Source organism: Juglans regia, chromosome 12, assembly GCF_001411555.2.
Source record: "Juglans regia cultivar Chandler chromosome 12, Walnut 2.0, whole genome shotgun sequence".
Classification (NCBI taxonomy): Eukaryota; Viridiplantae; Streptophyta; class Magnoliopsida; order Fagales; family Juglandaceae; genus Juglans; species Juglans regia.
The window spans coordinates 31,086,249-31,103,564 of NC_049912.1; the positions used below are offsets into that span (position 1 = coordinate 31,086,249).

General features: G+C 36.4%; 1 protein-coding gene and 2 pseudogenes across 1 annotated transcript; 1 reads left to right on the plus strand and 2 right to left on the minus strand.

Annotated features, from left to right (window-relative positions):
• Window positions 1-1,175: 1,175 nt before the first annotated feature.
• On the plus strand, window positions 1,176-7,600 carry LOC108990948 (annotated as a pseudogene).
• A 490-nt stretch (window positions 7,601-8,090) lies between these two features.
• LOC108990950 lies at window positions 8,091-10,298 on the minus strand (annotated as a pseudogene).
• A 5,926-nt stretch (window positions 10,299-16,224) lies between these two features.
• LOC108990949 (LOB domain-containing protein 12-like) lies at window positions 16,225-17,013 on the minus strand. Its single transcript, XM_018965075.2, has 2 exons — window positions 16,816-17,013; window positions 16,225-16,575 (listed from the first exon to the last, which is right to left on the minus strand). The coding sequence occupies exons 1-2, from the start codon at window positions 16,969-16,971 to the stop codon at window positions 16,225-16,227; spliced, it is 507 nt and encodes a 168-aa protein (XP_018820620.1). The 5' UTR covers window positions 16,972-17,013.
• Between the last annotated feature and the right edge of the window lie 303 nt (window positions 17,014-17,316).

Consider the following 17,316-nt stretch of genomic DNA (forward strand, 5'->3'; position numbering starts at 1 on the left):
AAAAAAAAAAAAAAAAAAAAAAAAAAAAACAAGATGCAGAAGCTAGAGATGAGTTTGTAAATCTGAAGAGAATTGCGTACCAACGGCGAGAAGAAATCTGAAGAGCACGGGAAATTTTTTTTCTTCCTTGAGTTGAGTTTGTAAATTGTTCTGTCAATGTGAATCTGGAAAAGCAAGAGACGTTGAAATCCATCTCTTGTATGTAAATGTCAGATATTTTATGTGTCGCACGACGAAATGCTAACTGAACGGAGAAGAGTAAAATTCGAACTGAGAATAAAGGAATTTCATAAAGGCAACAAGAAAAAGCAACGATAAGAAAAGAGAGTGCTGGATGGCACTATTCACTACTGTTGATCTTATACACGCTTTTAAGTATTAGGAAGATAGGAAGATATTTAACACTTAAGTCCTGAAAACATCATGCTTGTTGGACAGCAAAATTCCACCTGAATCTGAAGCAACGGGTAATTTCTCCAACCTATCAGTGAGAGTTCTCTCAGTCTTTCCACTCCAGTGCTTAGAAACATAGACCCAGAACTTGAAACATTCTTTATGTGGCAGTTGGGGTCTTGAACTTTTCCCAAACCTTCCAAAGCTGGCAGTAATCATCAACAGAGGGATTGTTTTTATCATTGAAAGCCTTTGAGAAAAAAAAGAGTAGCTTCTGATCATAGTATTTTTCCAAAAATATTGTCCGATTGAGGGGGGTCGTCGCTGGTGAGGGAGTTCGGGGTGATGAGAAGACATCAACTGAGGGGTGAGGGAGTGGGAGAAGCATTTTGTCGGATGAGGGCAATCCTAGGTGAACCGTGACGTGGGCGACCAAACCAGTTTATCACATCAGGTGTGTGGTGTGTGTTGTTTTAGACCGGAGGATGAATAGATTTGTTGTTAATTTGTACTTGCTTGGTTAAGACATTTTCAACAGAAGATGTTAAATATGCATCGATTTTTTTTTTTTTTAAATCATCACCATGAAGGGAGATTTTTTTTTTTTTTTTTTATCGGTCATGATCATGAAAGGAGACTTAACGCATTTAGCTGGATAACCCATATGACTTTGCCTGCTGCTTATAATTTTGCTCTTATCTTCATCGTGCGTTTCTTGGTATAGTTATACTTTGGATAGTTTGGTTTTCTGTACTTTATGCTTATGGCTTTAACAGGCAAGAGGATTGAAGAAGCATTTGAAGAGGCTCAATGCCCCAAAGCATTGGATGCTCGATAAACTTGGTGGCGCATTTGTGAGTTAAATTTGGGTGCTTGTTTTCCCTCCATAATGATGCTTTTCATGGTACAACCGTTTAGATATGTTCTAAGTTTTTTATGCATTTTATTTCTCTGTTTAGGCTCCCAAGCCTTTGTCTGGACCTCACACATCCAGGGAATGCCTTCCATTAATTCTTATCTTGCAAAACAGGTTGAAAAAAAGGCTCTCACATACTGTGAGGTCATCGCCATTTTGACGCAATGCCATGTTTTGGTTGATGGGAAGGTCAGGACTGATAAAACATATCCTGCAGGTTTCATGGGTACAAGCATCAAACTGGCTTTACTTGGGTTGTTTATGAAACTTGTCTGTGCATTCATATTAGTGTGAAGTAAAGCCATCTCTTTGTATTTTTTTTTATCACTGTAAATGAGAGATTTAAGGCGGACAATAGGATAAGTTGTTAGGATCAGTGTGTGATGTGGTATAGGCAGTGTGGTTTGCTTCCTTTCCATTTTAGTTGTGGAGTATTATTGGACCTAATATGTATTTCTTTGATTTTATTGGTGGGGATGCATAATTTCTTAAAAGTTAAAAGTATGCCTGTCTTTGACAGATATTGTATCAATCCCCAAAACAAACGAGAACTTCCGTCTCCTTTATGACACCAAGTGTTGGTTTGTCTCCACTCAATCTGGGATGAAGAGGCCAAGGTAATGCTATTCAGTGGTATCAAATATGTCTTTAGTTAAATCTCAATTGCAAGGATATGATTTAAATCTTCAGAGTGAGCGGATATGATGTAATGACACACTTTTGCATGAGGAATCCTTTAATTGCTTTATTCTGATATTGAAGTGAATTAGAGTTAGATAAATTTAATCTTATTATTTTTCCCGCTATTTTGTCAAGTTGTATATAAAGGCACACATGTAATACTTTCAGCTTATAATAAAGAATATACAAGAATATTTTCTCTCTTTTCTATTCTTTACATGGTATCAGAAGTATTTTCTTTCCACACCCTACGAACATGAGTACTTCGTTTGTTTTCTCTGATTCTCCTCCTGTCTCTGAAGATCCCTCCAGCCCTTTCTTCCTTCATCATGGTGATAGTCCCGGCTCCTTACTGGTTACACAAGTTCTCAATGGTGAGAATTATCATACCTGGCGCAGCTCCATGTTGATGGCCTTGACAACGAAAAACAAAATCGGATTTGTTGATGGTTCTATCTCGAAGCCTTCCAATTCTTCTTCTCTGTTTCCTTCTTGGATCAAATGTAATAATATGGTTCTATTTTGGCTCCTCAACTCTTTTTCCAAAAAGATCGCAGCTAGTGTGATTTATGAAGACTCTGCGATGGCGATGTGGTCTGATCTCAAGGATCGATTCTCTCAAGCCAACGGACCTCGAATTTTCCAGCTACAAAAAGCAATTGCTTCTCTCACTCAAGATCATCTTACGGTTAGTGCCTATTTCACTCAAATGAAAGGACTATGGGATGAGCTAGTCAATTACAGGCCACTGCCGTCATGTTCTTGTGGCGCATTACGTTCCCATGCCTCTTTGTTCTCACTGTGGAATACGAGGACACACTGTTGATAAATGCTTTAAGCTCCATGGATATCCACCAGGATATCGACCTCAAGCTCGGTCCTCGGTTCCTTCTGCTCATCAAGTTACTTCTACTGATTCTTTGCCTCTTTCACATTCACAGTGTCAGCAGCTTTTGGCTCTCCTTAATTTAGGGTCCCCTACTCCTACTCCTCAAGCAGCGAATGTAATTTCATCTTCCTCTTTTGATCATCTATCAGGTAAATCAGCTTCCAGCCATTCTGTTTTTTCCAGTACTCACAAAAATTCTCTCAATCTTTCTGGTCATGACTGGATAATTGATACTGGCACGACAGATCATATGATCCACTCAATATCTTTGTTTAGTTCTTCTCAACCTGTGCAGCATATTGTTGTCAAACTTCCTAATGGAGCTTCTGCTCATGTCAGTCACATAGGTTCTATTTTCTTGTCACCAACTCTCATCTTGCATGATGTCCTTTGCGTTCCTTCATTTACTTTCAATCTTTTATCTGTTAGCAAGTTAACTAGTTCATCTTGCTGTCTCATTTTTCTTCATAATGCATGCTTTATTCAGGACCTCATACATTAGAGGACGATTGGGAGGGGACAAGCTAGAGGAGGATTATACATGCTGCAACTTCATCAACCAGTTCATGGCTTTAATTCTAAAGATGTCTCTTCTGTTCCTTCTAGTTTTTTTGTTTCTAGAACAATTAATGATGCTTCTGTTGATATTTGGCATCAAAGGTTGGGTCACACATCCTTTTCTCGTATGAAGCTTTTGCCTATTTTTTCTTCCATTGTTTCCAATAATAATTTCAGACATTGTAATGTTTGCCCTCTTGCTAAACATAAGAGGTTGTCTTTTCTTGTTAGTGAACATACTTCTTCAATACCTTTTGAACTTGTTCATGTTGATATTTGGGGACCTTTCTCTCCTCCATCAATAGAAGGTTTTCGCTTCTTTTTAACCATAGTAGATGATTACTCCCGTAGCATTTGGATTTATTTACTTAAATCTAAATCTGATACTCAAACTCATTTACAATATTTCATTGCTATGGTACTTACAAAAAAAACAATATTTCATTGCTATGGTTGAAACACAATTTGTTTCCAATATCAAAATCATTCGTTCTGATAATGGAAATGAATTTGCTATGAATCATTTTTTCTCTAGCAAAGGCATTATCCATCAATTGTCTTGTGTAGCCTCAACAAAATTCAGTTGTCGAAAGAAAGCATCAGCACATTTTAAATGTAGCTCGTGCTCTTCTTTTTCAATCCAATATCCATTTGCTTTTCTGGAGTGATTGTATACTTACTGCAGTATACCTTATTAATAGAACTCATTCTCCTATTATTTCTAATAAAACTCCTTATGACTTACTCTTCAGCAAGTTACCATCATAGACACATTTGAAAGTCTTTGGTTCTCTCTGTTATGCATCTACTTTAACACATAACAGATCCAAGTTTGCTCCAAGAGCTCGTCGTTGCATCTTTCTTGGATATCCTCTTGCTTCTATGGGTTACAAGCTATATGACATTGATAATCATTCCATCTTTGTTTCTCGTGATGTTCTTTTTCATGAGGAAATATTTCCTTTCAAATCCATGTCACAAAGTCTTGGTCATATTTCAGCTTTTAATTCTTCATCTGTTGTTCTTCCTAATCCTCTTCTTAATCATTCTGACTATGTTCCCTCTACTGTTGTTACTTCATCATCTGATCAATCTGTTCTAGATCCCATTCCATCCATAACACTTCTATCTACTTCATGTCGAAGATCATCTAGAACACATAAGCCACCTGGTTACTTGCAGAACTACCATTGTTATTTAGCCTCTTCTACTACTTGTCCTTCTCCAATCTCTTCTCCTTTAACTGGTCCTGAATTAGGTAAGCAATATTCTATCTCTTCATTTATTTCTTATTCTCAATTATCTTTATCTTACTAAGCATATGCTTTAGCCATTTCTTCAATTTTTGAGCCAAAATTCTATCATCAAGCTGTGAAATTTCCTCATTGGAGAACTTCTATGGAAGAAGAAATTTCTGCTTTACAACAGAATAATACTTGGACCTTAACCACTCTACCACCCAACAAACATCCAATTGGATGCAAATGGGTGTATAAGGTCAAACATAAATATGATGGAACCCTTGAAAGATATAAAACTAGGTTGGTAGCTAAAGGTTTCACTCAACAAGAAGGGATCAGCCTCTTTGATACTTTTTCACCAGTTGCAAAAATGGTTATAGTCAAATGTTTGTTAGCCATTGCTGCCATCAAAGGTTGGCATCTAATTCAATTAGATGTCAACAATGCATTTTTGCATGGTGAGTTGAAAGAGGAAGTTTATGTCTTTACCTCCTGGTTTTGGTGAAAAAGAGGATACTAGAGTGTGTCGACTCAATAAATTTTTGTATGGTTTAAAGCAAGCATCACAACAGTGGTTTGCTAAGTTTTCTTCCACACTCATTGGACATGGCTTTGTACAATCAAAAGCAAATTATTCCTTTTTCACTCGATCTCAAGGCTCATCTTTTATCGCCTTATTGGTTTATGTCAACGACATTTTGATAGCAAGTAATGACACTGCAACAGTTCACACTCTCAAAGTATTTATTGATCAACAGTTCAAATTAAAAAATCTTGGATCTTTAAAATTTTTTTTGGGATTTGAGGTTGCTCGTAGCTCCAAAGGTATATCCCTTTCTCAAAGGAAAAATACTTTGGAAATACTTTCTGACACTGGTTACTTGGGATGTAAACCAGTAAAGACTCCCATGGAACAAAATGTTAAACTATCTCGGACTAATGGTGTTCCTCTTGATGATGCTAAAGTTTATCGAAGATTGGTAGGTCGATTATTGTATCTCACCATAACAAGACCTGATATTACTTTTGCTGTTCATATTCTTAGCCAATTTATGGACTCACCTCGGCAGCCTCATCTACATGCTGCATATCGAGTATTGTAGTATTTGAAGTCAGCTCCAGCCCAAGGCCTTTTCTTTCCTGCAACTTCATCTCTCAACTTGAGTGCCTTCACAGATTCTGATTGGGCTAGCTGCCAAGATACCAGACAATCTCTCAATTGTTTTTGTATTTTTCTTGGTAACTCACTTGTGTCATGGAAGTCCAAGAAGCAGGCTGTTGTTTCTAGACCCTCTGCTGAAGAAGAGTACCGTGCGATGGCCATTACAGTTTGTGAATTAGTTTGGCTTTCATCCTTGTTGTCTGATCTTCAAGCCCCTCCATATGTTGTTTCCTTATACTGTGACAGCAAATATGCAATTCATATTGCTTTGAATCCTGTTTTTCACAAACAAACAAAGCACATCTAGATTGATTGCCACTTCGTTCGTGACAAGATACAAGATGGTTTTCTTCGTACTTTTCATGTTTCTTCCAAGAACCAACTTGCTGACTGTTTCACAAAAGCTTTAGGTTTACCTTTGTTTTCTGTTATGATGTTCAAACTGAGTCTTATTGACATTCATGCTCCAGCTTGAGGAGGGTGTATTAGAGTTTGATAAATTTAATCTTATTATTTTTCCCGCTATTTTGTCAAGTTGTATATAAAGGCACACATGTAATACTTTTAGCTTATAATAAAGAATATACAAGAATATTTTCTCTCTTTTCTATTCTTTACAAAGTGTTTACTTTTGCAATTTAAGCTTTGCAAAGTCCGCTCTGTGCAGTTTGGGCAAAAAGGTATCCCATAACTAGACACCTACGATGGACGAACCATCCGCTACCCAGACCCTCATAATAAGGCTAATGACACAATCAAGCTAGACCTGGAGAGCAACAAGATCACCGTGTTCATCAAGTTTTGATGTTGGGCATGTAGTCATGGTGACAGGTGGAAGAAACAAGGGGGCGTGTTCGAGTCATCAAGAACAGGGCGAAGCATAAAGGGAGCTTTGAGACTGTCCATATTCAGGATGCATTTGTCAATTTGTTTAGGACTTATAGAGGTTTAGTTTAAAGTGAAGTTTTGACAATAACCAAAATATTAGACAGAATATAGAAAGATATGTAAAATATTGACTGTTATAAGCCAAGATAAAACTTTTAAAAAATTCATTTTCGTAGTTGATAGTACCGATAGATACTTCGGATTAAGGGGAGCCCCAACCCAGGAATAAGTACCAAAAAGACCCCATAAATTGGTACAAACTGTCAGAATACTAAATTGCCTATATTTCATGAGAAAAGTTTGGGACCAGATAGGTGTAAAACAACTTTTTGCACCAACCAATAATAATGTGCCACGTAGACATTCCAGGAAAACACAACAAGAACCCAATCCCCTCTTTTCCTTCGAATCGCTCTCCCTCCCTCCAAATTCTTCTCCATCATCTGCACTCAAGTTTTCTCAGAGAAAAAACCCTCCCCACAACGACAAACAAAACAAAAGGATCGAATGCTGCAGTGATATCCACTAATCAGTGCTGAAGATGCTACTGCTGCTAATGCATCAGCTCCAAAAGCGTAAGCACAAATGCTCCTGTCACTCAAATAATACGAATGAATTTATTCCATTTTCCTATCATAAAATTGTTAAATTATTTTATTTTAAAATCAAAATTTCCGTGTAGTCTTCTCTTTCAGGTCGGAACTCTTGATCTCAAGAAAGTGAAAGACAAGATTTTGGTATGTCTCCGTAGGAAAATTGGAAGAGCTGTAAAGGGGTATCATGCTCCTGCCGTAGGTGCCGTGGGAATGATATTGGCTAATGATGATAGCAATGGCAATGGGAATGGAGTTTCATTTTTTGGTGCCATTTAGTCTTCTCCATTTTTTTGTAGTTCTCTGTGTTCCATTTTTTTGACAAGAGAGAAGAAAGAAAAGAGTAGATCAAGTGGAGGCAGGTTCTTCTTGTGTTTTTCTAAAATGCTTATTGATTGGTGCGAAAAGTTATTTTACATCCATCCGATCCGAAGCTTTCCTCATATTTCATTCCAAAGGGTAAAACAAATAAGAAAAACACCATACACAGAAAATATCTACCGAAATTCTTTTATTTATTTATTATTTATTTTATTTTTACTTAATAATTAAGAAAACATTTTTTAAATAAATATGTAATTTTTTTATTTTTAAAAAATATTTAAATAGTTTAAAAAAATAGTGAAAGAAAAGATAAAAAAAAATATTTTAAGTGTTCGGCAAAAGATTTTGGTAAAAATCTTATGTGGACGACGTCCAAAAAATAAATAGGTTGGTTGATCATAAAAGCATTGAAGGAAAGAGTGTTAGTCACCGTGGGGTCGTGAAATTCAAGAAAGATGTCTAAAATAAGTCCACGTGCATTCGCCAAATTGTAACCAGTGTCCAGACCCAGCATTCTTAATTATACAACTAACAAACAACATTAAAATACATCGATAGAATACTCCCCATAACACTAAAAACCTGAAAGAAACAAAACAGAGTCACCATCAAGCAGCAATTGCATCTACTTCCCCTCTTCATGAAGCAACATCTGATCAAAGTGCCAGACTCCTGAAAATCCACGAACCAACCAGTTTAGAAGCAGAAGAGTTTACGGGTAAGATTTAAGTCATAAGAGGGTGGGTGAAAAGGAGTTGGAAATAAGTGAAAAATGAAGTGGACTTGGGGATCCCTACCATGTCCTTTGCCAACTCTTCTCAACTGAGCAACATATTCCGACATTTTCTTGATGGCTTCCACCTATCGTCAGGCCAAAAATAAAAATAAAAATAAAACAACGGTCGATTCCCATAGTCTTCTGAAGAAACAAATTTCAAACAGAAAAAGGAAGAGTATTTTGTTTACCTGCTCACTTAAAAACTCGCTGTCAACAAAATCCGCCAACTGCACGTCATTGTTCCGCTCAGCCACCTATTAATCAAAGTTATGAGCACGAATACAAATTGCGTTCAAATTGTCTTAAACAAAATAAAACGAAGTAACTAAATAACTCGAACAAAGTGCAGGACAGATGTACTACAGTGTGTAAATTGAGGAGCTTTTCATTTGTAAGCTTCTCCAAAGCCAATGCAAGCTCCATGGCTGAATCAAGAGAATAGACAGCATTAGTTCTCGTTTAAAAAAAAAAAAACCCGATTTTCGTAAAGATTTAAAACCATTAGATGCATGTACACAACTTCGCTGTCACGTAAACAAACAAAAGCAACAAATCAGTTCAGAACTTGGTGGAGATTGAATAATGTCACATATTGCCTAGAAGATTCCATGGTGTTAATTCATCAAGTCCACTATATCAAAACTCCATCCCTTTCTCACAAGCATATTCTCTATAGGGTGCTGCGACTCAAATGAGTACCACAATTTCATTCAAGAAAACATCTATCGTACAAATAGCATGTAGCACTAACTTCACATTTAATTGTAGAATTCACATGGATTAGAAAAATCTAAGTTTGGTTGAGTTCTTAAAACAAAAAAGAGGGATCAATGAAACATTGAGACTTACCATATAACGCATCTCCCTTCTCTTGATGATCGTATTCAGAAGGTGGCATTACTATAGACTGCAGTTTCACTCTTCCACCTCGTTTGTTCTGAGCATTTTTAAAAACAAACAAAAACCGCAAGTCGGATTTAACCAGAAAGGAAACCAAAACGAAATCAAAGAATGCAAAGTATCAATAGGAACATAAGCTTTAAGTGCTATGTGCCAAGCACCTGATATTCCATAAATTTCTCCGCATGTTCCCTTTCTTCTTCACTCGATTCCTCGAAAAACCTATTCAAAACAAAAACGTATAAGCCAGATAACAAATATAAGGAATAGAAAAATACAAACAAGAGTGTTTAAGAGCAAAGAAAGAAACGAGAAAAATTACTTGGCAAGACCCTTCAGCGCAATGTTGTCCCTATCGAAGTAAGCGAACATGGCATGGTAAACATAGGAGACATTGTATTCCACACTGTCATTACAACAAACAAAAAGATAACAAATCACAAATAGAAAGAACCACAATCGCAATAGACGAAACCAACCCGTGAATTCACAAACTTAACACGATTAAACCTTTTTTTTTTTAAAGAAAGAAAAAGCATACTTTATCTGCTCATTAACAGCGGCCTCGCTCTCGTCTAAGTACTTCTGGCGAGCGAGGGAGACTTGTGGGGCGGTGGGGACGAGGTCGAGCTCCTTCTTGACCTCTTCGAAGGGCTCGAAAACGACACCGGTGAGGGACCGGTTGTTCGCACCCTTTGAAGCCGTACAGAAGGAAAAGGCACTTTCTTTCTTGACTGGAGAAAAGCGGAGGCTTGAAACCAAAGAAGCGGAAGAGTCGAGAGGGGAAAATAGAGACTCGCCACGAGGAGGCTTGAAAAGAGGAAAAACAGGGGTAGACCTGAGCATCATGGTGTTTCAGGAACAGAGAGGATCACAGATTGAAGAGTAGAGGAAGGAATATCTGTTTCAAGAATAAGAGGAAATGGGAGAAAATGTGAGAGGCGGCGAGGAGAGGAGTGGCGAGGAAAGATCGGCATGGGGGTACTTTATTTATATCAACAGCTGAAGATGGGTGTGGGCTAGTGACACATGGACGGATGAGAGTGATAGATGGAAGTGGGCGCGTGGCCGGCTCGTGGTCCTTATCCGGAATCCCAAGGAAATATCTGGAATTTTGTGTCGGCAAATTGCTGCCAAAATTTTCTTACTTTTGCTGTTATCTTCCCCTTAATAATGAGTTTAGTGGGAGAGTAGTCTTATCTTCCCTTTTTAATGAGTTTAGTGGGAGATCTTGTAGTCTTGTACAGCCTTTTTACCTTTTCCAAGGATTAAAATACGAGAGAGAGCATGCATGAACAGAGCAAAAATGCTTGAATATAAACCTAGATTTTGAAGTGAGACCTCTGTTTCTGGAGAAACCACTGACCCAGTGCTGTCCTTTCATTCCTATTAAAACCCATTAATTACCCCTCTTATGGGCGGGAGATAATCCAATCTGAAAGTGGCACGCAGTTTAATTACGAGAGCTGTTATGGGGAGTTTTGCAGAGCTTGTGGATGAAGAAAGAAAGACAACTGCTACCGAGTACCCAACTGTACATTGGATCTTTTTAAATGGGGTTGAAAGTTTATACGAAAAGTTTTTGAAGTTAACTTCATTGTAATAAATGAGAAATTTCTAAAAGTTAAGAAGGTCTAAACTGCTGATCGAACCGATCGGAGGCGATGCTCATGTCAAGGGGCATTTGATTTGTTGTTATAGAGTTTTTAATTTTTCTATTAAGGTTTAGAGTCAAGATGGCAGGGCCACCAGTTTGAGTTCAAGCCCACCCAGTCTACCGATTCGGCAGAGCTTTATCCATGGCCCAAAAGGATTACTTGACAGAATATGTGATTGCTGTAATCTTTCTACTGGGCCGAGGCTCACACAGAAATCAGAATAGAAATTAAGAACCTTCCAAGAAAAAAAAAAAAAAGTTCATTTCAGTTGGTTTAAGCTTTAAACACATGATTTTAATTTTTCCTATTATAAAGAAAACGTGCAAAACACCTGGCGAGGACCACGATGACAATTTCGCCGAATATATATATATATATATAGCATGTAGTACCCACACCCAACTAACAATGGAAACAAAAGCAATTGGATCTTATTAGGCAACAACGATGAATGACCCTTTTTTTCCCCGGCGACGAATCTTCATCGACACGATGCTCATTTAGGGCTTGTTTGGATTCACAAGTTATCTCAGCTCATTTCAACTCATCTCAACTCATCTCACTACTATTCATTACTATTCAGCAACTTTAACTCACAAATCTCACTACTATTCACAACTCATCTCATTACTATTCACAATCAATCTCAACTCATCTCAGCTCATTTCAAGTTATCTCAAGTCATCTTCGAATCCAAACATCTCCTTAATGTACGCCTTGAAGAACGTAACTCATGTTTTTCCGTCTAAAGTGGTGAAGATGTCTGTTTTTTTCCATAGTTTATTTATCTCTGATAGATTCATAGAAACCAAAACAATTAACAAGTTTCTTCCCCGGCCTAGTTTTAATTATGATCGATCTCATGGCCTAGCTAGTTCGTAGATCCCTAGGCTTCCAAAACATATATATGCATGTCATCATGTACTGTACGTGTGTATATATATATATATATATATATATAATATGTATATGGTGAGAAATTAAAGGCCAATATTGCTCGGGGCACTCATTCCCCCATGACGTTGCTTGTTGGGCAACCTACACTAATCGAATTAATTGGTCAATTGGTTATATATTAACGTGTATATATATATATATATATATATATATGTAGCAATCAAATTAATGGGATATTTAATCAAAGAAGTAAATGTCTCGATCCACGTGAGGGATCCATATATATATATATATATATATATATATATATGGAGGAAAGGAGTGCCCCAATAATGTCACAGCTAGCCCAACATCAATATATATATATATATATATATATATATATCTATCTATATATATAAAGCGTCTATGAGACGGAAAACTTTATTTTAACGTTTTTTCCCAGTTAAAGTTAACGCCAAGTTAACACCGTATCATCGTCTCCCATCACGAACCATTGAGATTTCCAAAACTTTAGTCTCGGATTTGCATCATCGGGTTTTGCAGTCTCTCTCTCAAGCTCGCACACACACACTAGCTGTGTTTCTGCTTTCTTGCTTTGAACTCAAGCACAAAGAAGAAAATGAAAACTTGGAATCTCAAAATCAAACAACTCAAGCAATCTCAACACAAATAAATGATCAATATATCTTTTAACAAGCTTGGAATCTGTCTACGGTGAAGCCACAAATCTCAATAAAAACTCGTATAAATTATCTGGAAATGGACTTGGTTCAATGTCATTTCCCCAACAAAGCCAGTACCACAGCTTTGGAGGAAAAATGTTAGATTCACAGAACCAAAAAAAATCAGAGAACGAAAATCAGAGAACCAATTGTCGCATTCACAGAGATCGGGTTATGCTAAATTAAAAGAACCAAAAAAAAAAAAATAATACCTAGAGATCGGCAAAACTGCTCCACCACCGCACCACGTAGAGAACCACGAACACACCGAGACAAACCACATTAAAATAAAGAAATGAAACCAAAAATAAAAAATAAATAATGGCTAGAGATCTGCAAAACTGCTCCACCAACGCACCACAACTTGGATGTCTCTCTCTCTATCCACTAACGTGATTAGAATAATGGAAGATTTGCTAGCTGGGTTCACGCACAAGAAGAAGAAGCAGCAGCAGCGGACGGAATTGCTAGCTAGGTTTGAAACCAAAGAAGAAGAAGAAGCAGCAGCAGCGGATGGAATTGCTAGCTAGGTTTGAAATCGAAGAAGAAATGGACGGCGCGCAGGAGAAAAAGAAATAAAGCCCTTAGGGCTATGGCCAAAACGGTGCCGTTTAGAGAGAAAGGGGGGACTGGGCTGAAGGCTACGGGCTTGGCTTCAAATCCGAATGGGTTGGGCCCAAAAGAGAATAAAACATACTAAAACAAGCCCAATTTGAAAAAGAAGGGTCCAATAAAAAAAATACATTAAAATAAAAAAATAAATTTCACAACTTAGTAATCCTAAGTATCATAATTTTATAAACAGAATCACAATAGTGAAATATTCTCAATGAGATTATACAGTTATCCAGCAAAATATATAGGAAAATAAGGAAAATAAATCTCATTTGGCCCAAAACACGCCATTAAATACCATCGTCTTGATGATGCAAACTCAATCATTTTGTTAAAGTATTGATCGTAGTAGTTAATTTGTTTGTTAAAATTCATTTATAATATTCTATTAATTATATTACTTGTATAAAAGTTGAAGCAATGTCTTCTAAGTTATATATGCCATCAACTATTTTTACAAATTTTATAAAAAAATATATTATTTTTGTAAAATAACTATTTGATCTAACTAAGTAAACGTGCTTTGCACGTTGCTTTGACCTAGTATATATATATAGTTATAACTTGTTATAGATCGTGTTGTATATGAATAATGAAAAGCAATTAATGCGCGCAAGAGACTGGCAGACAAATTTCGATACTGGATATGAAAAAGACGGATTATAGTTGGATAAATTTTGATAGATTTGGGAATATGTGGCGGTGCGTGAAGGAAACACGCTTGTCTATTTTCAGTCACAAATGTCAGATTTGAAAAATTTGATAGTAGCGAGTCCGGTGATCTGGCGCGTATGACGAAAAGAGTTGTCGGAAGGGGTGGCACTTGAGGATCACTCACGGTGATTTTTGCAAAACTGTCATTTTTCTCCAAACGATTTGTGATTTAGGAGTTTGCTTGTGCTGCGCATGTCTCTTGGGAGTTGTTGAAAATTGTAGATCTATTTTTTTCGACTTTGAAGGAAGTACAATAAAACTAAACAAAAAGAACTATTTTAATAGACAAGGTTGGTAGATTGAGGAAGGAGTAGATGGAGAGGGAGGAGGAGGAGGAGGAGGTCGGGGCCGAGGCTGAGGCCTCCTCTTCTTCTAGTGAAAATTGAATCTGAAACTCTTAATTTTTTAAGAGATTGAGAGGGAGAAGGAGAGACGGTTGATTTCTTCCATACTAAGCTCTGATCTCTCGAAATGGGATTCATTTTTAACAACCCTACAAATTAACATATGTTGTCCGGACCTCGATCATTAATTTCTTGGTCGGGAGCTCTCTTAATTCGATCGTTTCTGATTATGATCATATATATATATATATATATATATATATATAATTTAATATAAATATTGATGCTGAATTAGTAGGTCGTATATAATTTAATAAAAATATCGATTCGTCAATCCAATGACAACTAATCATATGTGTATATATATATACTACACGACGTAATGTTATATAATATATATATATATAGAGAGAGAGAGAGAGAGAGGGGGAGGACGGATTATATCATAAGGTTATGGTCATTGGATTATATATATCTACGTACATCATGATCATGTGTATAACAGTGTATAACAGTATTAATGCAACAATTTATTCGATGGTGTACGTAAAAATATGGGGGCATGCCTTAGAGCATTCTCATTGGATTAGTTAAAAGTTAAATCTAATGAGAATTTAGCTATTAGGTGAGTAAATTGCTCACATTGAATTAGCTATATTTGGAATATAGCTACAGTAATATCCAAACTAATTTCTAAATTTGGAACACACTATTCATTCATCAAATTCTTTTTATATTATTTCTTTATCTCTCATTTTAATATTAATTATTTCTCTCTCCATTTTAAATGATAATTGAAAAAATATAATTAGAATACAATTACTAATTAATATATAATATTATGAATAGTAAAATATGATAAAATAAAATAAATTCATAATTAAAAAAATTAAAAAATTTTTAAAATTATTAATTACTCATTACTATATAATGAATAAATGGATAATCCAATTTGGAGATTTGATGTGAATAATCAAAGTTAAATTTATCTTATATTATTTTATTATCATATAATGAAAAAATGGCTATTCCAATGTAAAAATTTATGTGAATGTAATAGCTAAATGTTAAATTCATCTTGCATTTATAAAAAATATACTTTAACTTTAGCTAATCCAATGAGAGTGCTCTTATCAAAGACGATGGTGTGTTTTGCCGTTTAAAACTTCAAAGAAACAAAGACCCGAATTACCAACCTATGTGTATATATATATATATATATATATATATATATATATATATGGCCGGGCTTTGGATTCAGATCAGTAAATTCTGAGGCCGGCACCTTAGATGATGCGTACAAATTAGTACTCTTGATGAGAAATTTAGTTAATTAGTTGCTCGATTCCAATCCATGAAGGTTTTTTCTGTCCTTTTCCCTTAGTTTTATATACATATTAGAAGATGATTTGTCTTTATTGCACGATCAAAGAGCTGCAATCGCTGTTGAAACAGCCACGCACTAATTATACGTACGTGCTAGACGAGAACAGTCCCTGATCTACATGATCATGATGTACGTGTTAATTAAGAATATTATCGTTTATCAATTATATAATATCCCCAAGGACATGGTCGACCATTAATATATATAAACTAGGAGCACCTTAATTTATAGCTAGCTAGCTAGCTACGTTTATTAACAAGTTACCGACCAGAATACTTGTTAACTTCACTATATATATAGTTTCACATGCTAGAGTTGACTCCATTACCTTCCTCTCCCGTTTCAAGTTATCTTCCAACGTCTAAATAATATAGAACAGTGGTTCTTTTTTTAACCAAAAAAAGTACAAAATAGCACTCCCTCCTCCCTCGTGCATACATACATATATATATATATATAGATATACATGATGGGTGTATATATAAATTGTGCTTGTGTAGATCAATAGCATTACTCAATCAATAATAGGCCAAAAGCCAAAAACATGAGAACCATATTTTATTAAGAAACCATGTCATGTCGAAATATGCTCTCTCTTTTGAAAGAGTCATGAATTACAGTACTGCTAGATGAGTCAAAATTAATGTACTGTGGGATCAGGTTGTCGTGGAGAAAATATGATTTCTCATGATCATCTTCGTTTATCTGCTGGGTTGGCATCACTGGTCCTTGCTGCATCTGGCTACATAGTATCTCTGCTTGAGCCACTGCTAGCTGCATTTGAAGCTGAGTGACCTGGTTTTGCAGGTAAGATATCGCTCCAACACACCCATAAACAGGGTCTCTCACTCTTGCGTTTGCCTCGTAAACTAGACTGCTCACAGCGTCCGCTCTCTGTTGAACCGGAAGCTCCTGCTCGACATCATAATTGTCATAAACAAAGTCTAATCATGACCCGAAAGAGATTACTGAAGACTTGGCTTGGTTCTGATCAGAACGAAGAGAAGCTAGAAAGGGTCAAGAAAGATCGATCTAAGAAACTGGTTCCCATTTTTACTTTCTTCCAATTTTCATATATAGCACTTTAGAGACTGAAGGCCAGGAAGCACGTACAAATTACAGAAAGGAGAGAGAGACAGAGACAGAGATCACCTGCAACATTTTGCTAACGTTGCTAGCACCGAAGACCTTGTGAACAATGGCAAACTTGTGGGGGTCATCGGGGGGGAAGTAAGGAGCGAAAACGCAGTCTTTGGCACACCGGCGCCTTAGCAACTTGCAGGAAGCGCATGGGGAATTTCCGCCCATTGTTGTTTCTGAATAGCTGTTGAGGGCTCTAGCTGGTAAAAGAATAAGCCAGAATACAACTTAATTGGAGAGAATGAGATTGGAGTCATGTGAATATTTATACAAAAAAATCTACACAACCTCCTACTATTCACACAATACTATTCATATTTATAATAGCTAAGAACGCGGTGTGAGCCAAGTGTGCCATAGATCAAACACAGTACTAGAGTACTCTTTAATTAATTAAGAACTTTATGTATTTGTTTAATAAAAAAACATGAGTGTATTATTAATAATTCTATTTCAACAGAACAATATCGATCATTGGGTTCTCAAGAAGATTCTTGAGTACCCAATAACTTT